Genomic DNA, 11,285 nt, shown 5'->3' with positions numbered 1-11,285 from the left:
GGGTTGTACTAGCCTTGTTCTAACTAGCATTATAGCAATGTTATGAAACCCTATAGTAACACACAAATAAGCACTGCTGAGAGTCTTCTAGGAGGCTCAGGTAATGCAGAAGAATTCAGAATTCAGTTTTATGAGTCATCATAAAATTTTATTGCAAATTGTAATGCATTATCTTTCTGAAGTGTATGGTCACTACAAGCTATTGTTAAGCACAGTCTTATTTCTCAATTTCTCAAGTCACTGATATTATTCCAAAGTACTTCTTAATGACAGCATTTCTTAAGTCCAAAGTGTGAACATATTTATATAAAAAAAGAAACAAGCATTTTTTTTTACTTTTAAAAATACAATACACATCATATAAGTTGTGTTCAATATACCATATACTAAGGCAGCCAAGCTAATGGAAGTTAGAAGAGAGTTCTTTAAAGTTTAAGTATTTTAGCATTTTAAAATTTGGTGATATAAGGTGTAGGGCCACATACAACTAGGTTTTACCTACAGCAGCAATTGTATTGCTAATCTGCTACAGTACATGAGAGAGAAATTCCTATATGTGGTGTGTAGCCAACACATAACATGGTACTTTTATTCCTGTCCAGTCTAGGACCATGATGCAACAATGTTCTTGAACCTACCGTAGATATTCAGTTACGTAATTAAATTAGAACAAGGTCTTAGAACTGCTGTAGAGGAGCTCTTCTGGATGGCTTCCCATGAAATTTTGATTTTTATACAGTCAATACATTTACTGCTGTACAGTGCTAAAGTGACCACCGAGTACATCAGTATCTGTCACATGTTATAAGGCGAAGACAACAGAACCCCAAAAAGCAAGGAAGGCGCATTATGAAGCTTAATTTTCCAGCTATACTGTCTGCTTTGCTTAAGATCAAATACTACAAAACACATCTTTAATGCACATACTATTCAATAGTCCTGTATATTCTTTTATGGCAAGTTAATATCTTGAGGGACCTTGAAGGTTGGAATTTTCTGAAATTCGTCTTGGTGCTTCCGGAAAAGCTGGGCTAATATAAAGTCTGCTGTGGATTGAAAATAAATATCCATATCCAGGGTTTGCAGCTGTCAAAAAAGGAAAATGTTATTTATTATTTCACCACTTCTCAACATTTCTTATTCACATAGTTTTTAAATCCTCTTTGCAATTGTAACAATATAATCTCCTTGTGTAAGACTAAAGCCCTATTCACAATACCTACATAACTTGCGATCATCGCATTCTGAAAACGTGACTGAATGGCAATCACGTGTGGCGATGGTGCATTATTTAGCTAGTGTGGAGTAATTGCATGCCACACATTAGTTTCCATTTTCGTTCCAGTAACGACATGGAAGCCCTATTATCTCATAAACCTGTCCCCTAGGCCATTTCAGGTGGGCATGTCTAGTTTCTAGAATTTTACTTTTTAAGTGACAAGATGTAGAAAAGGATATGAGCACTGCGTGGTTCTCTTTGTAATAGAGATTACAACACGTCTGGTATTACAATAAAATGGAAATAAGTAGCTGACTTTTGTATAATTGATTTCAGTTGTATAACTGGATGTCTTCTCACCTCGTTGCCAGTACTGTAGGCAATTACAAGAAAGAGGTCCTCGTCACATGTGCTTTTAATATAATGCTGGGCTCCATGAGGAAAGAAGAAAACATCTCCAATGTTGATGTCAAAGTTAGTCACTATTTTCGACTTGCTTATCACGCCAATCTACACATGTAAAAAAAAAAAAAAAAAAATAATTGGTTAAAGCCAAAAAAAAATAATACTTGTTTTACATAGAGCCCTACTCACAAAGCTTTAACTCGTGGTTTATTGGTTTATTTCAATAGTGCTGTTTATAATACATATAAAACTGTGATATTCATGAAACTGCTCTTGACTTTTGTCTTCTTTAGCAATTCAGGAGTCATTGAATGAGATGCTGTACCAGTGGGCAGTCACCCCTCTCCCCAGAACAAGCATCAAATGTTTTGGTAGGCCAAAGTGTATTACCACAAAACATACTCTAGGAATTACATCATTACCTTTCCACATCCGCGAACTACATATCCCATTTCATTGGCATTGAAATGATAGTGTGGCTGGCGCATCCCGTTGCTGACTATCTGCATTGTAGCAATGGTGAGAGTGTCCTCATGCTGAAAAACAACACACAGCTTTTCTGTATACAAGACAATGAGCTGTATTCACAGAACTGTATTTATAAAATGTATGATAAGTCTGCCAAACTGTCCTATACTGCACTGGCTTCTTTGACTTCAAAATAAAAACACTTAATTACAACACAAGATATCATGTACTAAACACAGATGATTTCACTTGTCCGGTTTGCTTGAGAGCAAACAAATGCTATTTAATAATAAACATGCTACTTGGGTTTTCCATATGCTTTGACAGGCATCTTGCTTGACTTTTTGACTCCATGTAAACCTATATGTACTGTCAATACACATAATTTACTCCAGTATTTAATTGGAAGGTGAAAATACTATCTTAATGTTACAGAAATGAACAAGAGTGCTTAGGAGAGGTCTTGAATTGTTGCTGCTACAGCAACTGTTACCTAGTTCTGTTTTTGTGTTTTTTTTTTCCTTTAACAAAATAAACAGTAGTTAAAGACTGGAGTAAATCCTTTGAAAATATACCTACAAGATTTTGGCCACGGAGTGAAGTTGAAATAGTCTTCCAGGTGAGTGAAGACTTCAATTATAGCAAAAGTCAAGAATATTTGATTACTCATTTTTTCAAAGACTTAAGATCTCCTATACTGTGAGCTAATACAATCGTGCAGCACAGCCCCTGTAAAATGTACCATTCTTTACAATGTTTAGCAATACCACGATTTGATGTGTGAATACACTTTAATATGCTTTACAACGGTATACTAGGGCATTGTGAATAAGAGTAAAACAAATCTTACATCATGCAGAGACTGGCTAAATATTTGTTCATTCACAGAGAGGCTTTGTGAATTTTTGCTATACCGAGCCCACTGCATGACTCCTCCTGGATACTTGTATTGCTTGGAGGCTGTAGTAGACAAGGGGGAAAAAAAGCCATGTGATTGCTTGGAAATGACAGTGTTTTAATGCTAACAGCAGAGGAGCTATGTGACACAGGGAATTAATTATCCCATTTATCTTCGGGACTCAGGGATACATTGTTACTTAAGGATCTTTTTAAATGTAAATTACTAATAAATACCTGACTTGTTCTCAAATTTAAACTGTAGAACTGGGCAGAATGAAATAGCATTGCATTCCCCCCAGCCAGACTGACGCTCTCCATAAGTAGAGATATTTTATGACCAGGGCAGTCTAGCTCTGAGGGTGCAATATCTAATTCAAGAGTTTAAAAGTGTCACAGTTAACAAAATAATTTAGGTTAAATGAGTTATTCTAAAACATGATATGAGTTATGGCTCTACTTCAGGTTAGGCGGCTCCAAGTTTCTAGGCCTTATTTTGCAGCTATCTGTTTGCACTTGCACTTCCTGGATCATTTCATCTCAGCACGTTACTGGTATTAGCCAGTGAAGAGGTGGGAACAGTTTCACCCAGTAAGTGCAAACCAGTCTAAAAGCTTTCAAAACAGATTTCTTCAACCTTTAGTCAGAAATTATGTTTTAAAATGAAAATACTCGTTTGATAAAATATGTGTTTCTTTCAAAACTGCACACTTGAAACCTATATAATGAATTAGAAGTCATGTCCCCATTGGAACCTATTAGCAGCAGCTACACTTATAATTTCACTGAGAGTGTAGATCTTGCCAATGTCAATGACAAAGCATTTGAAACGTTTAGACCACAGCAGGCTCTATATAAACAGATTAAGTATGTTAATATCAGGTTTTCAAACATTCAATCTAAATGTTTATTTAGATTTAATGACACAATATGTTCATAAGTGGCTAGCTCTAGTCAAGTTGAGAGTATACTTTCTCTTACACTCTTTGTATGACAGACCCAGGACTGACAAAGAGAGTGTGAGAAATACACCATTAACTTAATTAGAGGAAGCCACTTAACACCAACATACACGAATGTGCACATTAATTATTCCATAAATCATAACTGTCCTACACTTCAGTTCACTATATAGGTGCAGCGGTTGTTGCAAACAGCAACTTGCCATAAACCTTATCTTACTACTGGTTTCAATGTGCATCTTTGTAAAAAAAATAAATAAATAACATATTACCACAAACATGTATTTTCATTTTTAAAATGGATATCTGGTACTATGATAACACCCTCATAATCCTTTCACCCTGTTATGATAGGTTAGAGCAAGTTTTCAGTTTGCTTGATTACTTAAAAAGGGTTTTGACAGTACCTTTCAGATCGTAAAAGTACCTCCATACATTGCTGTCAACAGACTGCACATAGCTGGCTTTCCTTACAAGCTCTGCCAGGTTGGGCGGAAGATTAACGCCCTGTTCTTCACTGGGCTTCTTGAACGACTTGATAAAATCAATACCCCCCTTTGGCTGAAATGAGAAGAACATTGTTACAGCAATGTGACATTTTTCATATCAACAAAAACCATCTAATACAGCTTATACTTCCACTAACTAAAAAAGACTAGCGTACGCTTGCACACTCCCATATTAGCTCTAAATTAAAAAAAACAAACACAAACAAACAAACAACAAATACAAACTTAGTTTTAATGCTATATTTCCCTTGGTTATTGTAAATGATGTTATAATAAGGGAGAGGGAGCCCTGAAGAAATTCCAGAAATTACCAACACTGGTATATGATGGTCAGTGCTGGTGGTTTTTTGGGTTTCACCTAAGCAAACAAAAAAAAAACATATAAAAGGCACTTGTACCTCAATCTTTACTTGAACACTGCCTGCCATTCAGTCCTGCTTTCCCTCAATAATGATTATAATTACATTTTATAGACTTAACTGCTGTGCAACCTAGTCCCTTGACTGTATATATATATATATATATATATATGGAGTATTCTTACAGTGTTATCCTGAATCCCGCCTTCAAAGAAAGACATTGCTGTTAAATACTGTATAACAATAATTTAAAGGTCTTCTACTTTTCTTACTTTCAGTGACCTTGCAGCAATATCTTGCGGTGTGGAGTAAAAGACATTGTCGACTTCCATTGTTATAAGCTCCTCGTGTGTGGTAAAGAAGAGCACAAAGAGGCAGTCTTCATTTCCGACGCACTTCAGCCAGTGAAGGGTGCTTCGGGGCAGGAATATTACCTGGCCAGCTGTGACATTGTAAGAGGTCACAACAAAGGGTGCTGAATCCAGTATACCAATCCATGCACTGCCCTGAGACAAAATAAATAAATAAATAAATACTTTGGACATACACATTGAACTATATAAACAGTATGGTTATTATTGGGAACCTAATTTAAAATATGTGTTAGTATGAATACAGCGCTCCCCTTTATAAGGCGGCACTTTATAATGTAGTACAGGTTGTAAGGCGGTACGGTCATGGCTCCCATTTCCCCCATAATGCCATTACACTAACACAAGTATTCTCATTATAAGGCAGAACACAAAGAGCATGGTCTCTTAACTATGGCTCCTGACTACAGCGTTATAAAGGGGGAGCACTGTATACGTAACCAGTATTTCATTTTTGAGTCCATAGTTTTAGTACAGTAGTACTGAGAATACATAACAGACTATTGTCTTATTCAAGAGCAGTGTCTATCTCCAAAATTATTAACTGATTATTGTAATGCTTAAAAAATACTACAATCACACATACAAACAAAATCAAACATGTCACTATCAGTATTAATATGACTGTAAGTCGCCCTGGATAAGGGCGTCTGCTAAGAAATAAATAATAATAATAATATTAGCATGCCATTAAAATGTTACTAAAAACATTAAAAACATTGATTCAAACATGTAATACAGCTATTTGCTATAACTATTTATCTGAAGTACAAACTGTAATACTGGAGGCCTCCATAGAATATCATTCTCTATTGAAGCTATCAAATCCACAGTCTTTTGTAGAGCTGTACACATGGACTGATTGTTGTAACTACTATAATTTAGGGTGGAGAAGTGGGGAATTTCTTGCTTACTAGAGTCTAGCCAGATGGAATCCATACTTGTAAGGATGCTGAGTAGTTATGAAGCAGGATAAATAGCTTTATTACTTAAGCAATGTATGTAATTTGACTGTGTTAAATGTTTAACAGCGACAGTTTGTAATGTTTTACAAAAAAAAAAAAAAAAAAAAAGGTTAATTGATAAATTACTGCCAGTTTTACCTTAACAAGGTATCCGTGTTCATTGGCGTTGAAGTGCCAGTGAGGAACTCTACACCCATTTGGTTTCATTAGTAAAGTAGATCCTGTCACTTGAGCTTTTTGGGAGTTTATACTGTCCCCAAATTCCTGCTCCTCTCTGGAGTCATAGTGGTCAGGATTACTTCGGTATCTTGCCCACTGGACATTTCCACCTTCCAATTTAAAAAGCTGGAAAACACAAGATTTGAAAGGGTTGCTACCTGTCTGTAAACTGACTACCATTCAGTTAAAAAAGTACACAATTGTAAGCCTGTCAGTAAATGAATGGAAAATAAGTTGTATCATGTCATACAAACCATGGAGAAAAAATGTACCTCCTACCTGGACTGTGCCAGCTTTAAAGTCTGCATTATACATGCTATATAATAGACCGGGGAAATAACTTGAGAAAGTAAACACATTGAGCCCTATTTGGAAGCGAAGCCCAATGTTCTGAGGAATAAAACAATTGTAATAGTATAAAACTAGCAAGAAATAAATTAGTAAGTACTAGTTACATTACATCTTCAAATATTTTACTGTTAAAATGATTTCATTCCTCTTGGAAAATTGTGCCCTTGCACATGTCTTGCAAATACTATCTCATTGTTTATTTACAAGAATCTTAGTATTTAACTCTTTCAACACTGCATACCCTAAAGACGACTAGGAAAGATGAACTCCACTCACAGAAGATCAGTTAATCAATCCCAATTGAGTGTATGCCCCTGTAAAACATTTGTATGATTTTTTTTTTACAATACAAGACACAGATACTATTAAATTAGTTATGGTCGGGTTGTCTCATTCCAAAGTTACTTGGTGTTGAAATAGTTTATTGGAAATATACAATTACAATTGTATTCATGTTTTCATATTTGTGGAGTGTTGTGTATAACTAGTGTTGATTTCAGTCATAGCTATAATGTAATGCCACATAAGCAAATCTCCAGAGTTAATACCTTGGATTTATCCATGTGATTAAGGTACTTGTATTTCACGTCCACGGGGGGAAGGGTGCTAGTGAGCACCTTGCTATCAACAGTTTGAGATCTGTTGGGTGAGGCGAAGACAACCACAAGCACTGCCACGGCTGTTGTAATGACCGAGGCGAGCAGACACACAAAGAAGATCTTCATCAGGGAGCTGGACTGTCCTCTCCTCTGAAAGACAGCACACAGACCCAGGGGTTAACACACCTCAATCAGCCTGGCTGCAATTGCTGTTCTACATTTTCTTTATGAAATATCCACTGATAATGGTGTTCCATTTCTTCCTTGCTACTGCAGATTAGACATGTGGAGCATTTCAAATTCTGATTAGCAAGACCTGTATGATAAAGGCTGTGGTCAGTTTAATGAAATGTAGCCACACATGCATTGTACTGTAATTAGAGGCCAGTTTACTTTGCCACCCTAAAGCCAGTTCACTTTGAGAGTCATCATGTTGGCATTACTGTCACCTGTGGAAATCCTGCTTTACAGCAGTACCAACTTTTCCCAAGATTGAGCTCAGCTTGAAGGATTTTTTCATGAATTTTTTAACAACCTTTTTTTTTTAGGAACAATTACATGTTGTTATATTTTTAACAGTGATTTAGAACTCTAGCATGATAAACATCTTTTAGCATGACAAACATTATATTTGTATCAGATGAAAGAACAGCAACTAAGATGTTCAGAAATTAGATGTACAATCAGAAACCAATTTCCTAATCAGCAATAATGGACGCGTTATTGCAACAGTGTATAACTGGAAACACATATGTGCAAGCTAGTAATATAAGTATATGCATTGAAACTAAAAAGCATTAAGACATTCAGTGTTATCGTTAGATTTTGCAAGTCCTCATCACAAAACAAATACAAGAAGAGCTTTAGTCTAGCACTGCAAAAGGAAAGTATGTGTTTGTGGGTAGCTAGCTACGTGAGGTTTCAGAGCACCAAAGCGATTAGCGATTAATGAATGTTTAATATAGGCTCGCAAAATAAAAGCCATGGTGATCAATAATCGATTGCTGCATCTCTATCAGAGTCCCCAATGCGTGTTTGCTTCCAATGTTTGTGTGTCAGAAGACACAGTAGCCAACTTTTATTTTTAGGGGACACCAGGGAGTTGCTCGTGAACCCAAGGTTGGAAACCTATGCAGTGTAAGATGCAATAATTAAAGTTAGCCTACCTCACTTCCTGATTGCTGGTCTCCCGTTTGCGATTTAGGGAGAAGCGGTGCATTGTCAGCTGACCCATACACACCGTGCTCCATTGCTTAACAGAAATAAAAATAAGGGTGTGATAAACATGCCTGCATTGAAAACAGACTAAATGAAATAGAGAAAACTATATAAGTAATGCACACATTGTTAAAATGAATTGAAGTTTGTCTTTAGATATCTTACCACTGACCTTCTTGGATCCCAAATGCCAAAATCTTCTCTTGAAGTCTCTATAAATATAATAAAGAGTTGTGACACTAAACATGTTCCTCTGGTCAAGATGGTAAGCCTTTCCTAAAAACAGTTGTAGGTTTTCCTGTTTGTGGCTAGTTGGTTGAGAAATACATTGCACAAGCTGTAGTAGAGATGCCAATCGTCCATCTTTGTCCTCATTATAGAGTTAACTATCCCTTTACCATACCTACAGTATGCATTACTACTTTTGCCATTGCTTTCATTATTATATACTTTTATATGCTTTACTCCTACACAAAAAGTGGATACCATTGGGATATTCTTATAATATCTGTGTAACACACAGAAGAAACACAAACAGACCAGCAATATGACAGTAGAATTGATTTTAAACTAATTCTGAATTGTAAAATGATACAATATTTTTTTTATGAAATTAAATGGTATGGATTATCAGTGTGCTCAGAATATTACAATTTTACAACTGTTACACAAGTCTATCAATGGTTCATACCACTGTAGCCGCCCTTATGCTACTATATCAAATATAGTGTATTTCTTATGCCTGGAAGGTTGCTAAACCTACAGCTGTCTTAACAGAAATCATATGCCAAATTATATTTAATGGCAATATTGAAGCACTACATTACAATAACATGGTTCTGTACTAAGGGGCAAGGGTAGCTTCATGAAATCAGCCATTGGTCAAATTTTACCAGTGTGATAGCTTTTTCATATTCTCAAATACCAGTTGTATCACAGTGGACTGAACCAATACATGGTATAATCCATTGCATATCACCACTGTGTACTACCTGTTCCAAATCCATTGTGTTGGTAATGCTGTGGGGTATATATATATATATATATATATATATATATATATATATATATATATATATATATATATAGTGTAGCACAATTGGGATGGGGTTGAAATCATCCCCGCAGTAAAATGTGTGGTTTTGTTTAAACGTAATTGTTTGATTGTATTGCTGTATTGTTTAATGGAGTTTGTTAATTGTTTTATTGCTTAATTATCCCCTGCACCTGGTGAGTATTATTAAATTGGAGCCAGGTGCAGGGTATAAAGAAAAAGAGTCAGTTTGCTCGGGACTGCTGAGAAGAAGGAGGCAGAAAGTAGTACTGTGCGTCCTAGCAGTCGCGAGGGAAAAAAAAAAAGATGCTGTATTCAACCTGTGTGGTTTTTGTTTATTGTTTTAGTGGGGAAACAGCCTAGCTGTCCCACTTGTAGTCAGGGTGTTCTTGTGTGTTAGTTAGTGCTCGTAGAGAGCTAGGTGTTTATTTTGTGTTTGTTTGATTTTTGTTCTGCATTAAAAATTAGCGCAAAAGCGCTTTCAAACCCTCCATCTCTGTGTCTGGTCGGTATTTTAAAGGGCGAAACGAAGCCGAGCCACAAGGCTCGTTTACTATATATATATATATATATATATAATATATATATATATACTTTCTGTAACTTTCTTTAAGGGTGCTGGCTTTGATTTTGCTGTCAGTCCAAAACTGGAGACAAGTGAGCTCATTAATCCTATCCTTTTTCTTTATTTATTTCAACTAGTGCTCAATGTTTTTAATTAGATTTTGCAATTCATCTTCACAAAGCAAATACAAACACAATAGCTTTAGTCTAACAATAAGGTCAGAATACATGTTTCTTGGTAACTAGCTACAGAAGGCTTCAAACAGCACACCAAAATGATAAATCAATTATTGAGGCCTGCAAAATAAACTCCATGGTGATTAATTGTTGCATCTTTATCAGAGACCCCAGTGCTTATTTGCTGAAATATATTTGTGTGTGAGAATGGGTAGATGCAGTAACCAACATTTGCTACCCTTTTTTTCTCTCCAATGTCAGGATCCCTGTGGGATCCCCCAGCGAAAATCGCCAACTTCACACAGACAAAAAACGAACCTGCTCTGCTGATTGTATGACCCCCCGCTCTTACCAGAGGAGTCACTCAGGGAACCAAATTGTTTTTATTTGAATACTGATTTTGTCTTTGATAAAGCTCTGCTTGATACCCCCTTTAAAAAAAAAAAAAAAAAAAAAAAATCTAAAAACTAGCCCCCACTGCCATTGAGCAACAGATGTAGAAGCAGTTGAAGCTATTTCAAAATGACAGTTGCTTTTTGCAATCGTAACTGTTTTTTGGTTCACTAAAGTTAACCACAACCCTTTCCATCTTGACTGGGAATTTCAAGTGTTTCCAGCAAAAGTGTGGCATCAAGTGCATTAAGGAATGAAACAGGCCAACTAATTTATCTCACACATATATGTTACACATCAATAATATAGTTTTCATTTTTTTCCCCATTTGATCTGTAACACAATTGATACAAAGGTGTGAAATATACCTCCCTTGGCTGTCACCAGATGGCAGTATCAAGCATCATGGCTCAGTCAAGCACAAGATGAGTTTTCTTGAGTATGCGTGAGGTGATATCATATTAATATAAATATTAAACTCAGTTCAAACCAGTTATATTTTTAAATCCCTCCAAAATATTAATTGCAGAAAATGTGGATACAAGAAAAAAAATA

General features: G+C 35.9%; 1 protein-coding gene across 1 annotated transcript; it reads right to left on the bottom strand.

Moving 5' to 3' along the window:
- Positions 1 to 126: 126 nt before the first annotated feature.
- LOC117421179 (uncharacterized) lies at positions 127 to 8,747 on the bottom strand. Its single transcript, XM_059024409.1, has 10 exons — positions 8,715 to 8,747; positions 8,491 to 8,576; positions 7,274 to 7,474; positions 6,294 to 6,500; positions 5,092 to 5,325; positions 4,359 to 4,512; positions 2,943 to 3,052; positions 2,047 to 2,160; positions 1,580 to 1,729; positions 127 to 1,086 (listed from the first exon to the last, which is right to left on the bottom strand). Exons 2-10 carry the CDS (start codon positions 8,572 to 8,574, stop codon positions 952 to 954), a joined length of 1,389 nt encoding a protein of 462 aa, XP_058880392.1. The 5' UTR covers positions 8,575 to 8,576; positions 8,715 to 8,747; the 3' UTR covers positions 127 to 951.
- Positions 8,748 to 11,285: the final 2,538 nt, after the last annotated feature.

This window comes from Acipenser ruthenus, chromosome 1 (genome assembly GCF_902713425.1).
Source record: "Acipenser ruthenus chromosome 1, fAciRut3.2 maternal haplotype, whole genome shotgun sequence".
Taxonomy (NCBI): domain Eukaryota; kingdom Metazoa; phylum Chordata; class Actinopteri; order Acipenseriformes; family Acipenseridae; genus Acipenser; species Acipenser ruthenus.
The sequence above is the reverse complement of the archived record's forward strand: the minus strand, read 5'-3'. Positions and strand labels throughout refer to the sequence as shown.

What these genes read in the sequence shown, in the direction of transcription:
- LOC117421179 (XM_059024409.1), bottom strand. Translation starts at nt 8,574, where the DNA reads ATGGAGCACGGTGTGTATGGGTCAGCTGACAATGCACCGCTTCTCCCT. An exon ending in AACACGGATACCTTGTTAAG is followed by an intron (nt 5,326 to 6,293) that starts GTAAAACTGGCA and finishes ATTTTGTCTCAG; the next exon opens with GGCAGTGCATGGATTGGTAT. An exon ending in TTAGCCAGTCTCTGCATGAT is followed by an intron (nt 2,161 to 2,942) that starts GTAAGATTTGTT and finishes GTTGTTTTTCAG; the next exon opens with CATGAGGACACTCTCACCAT.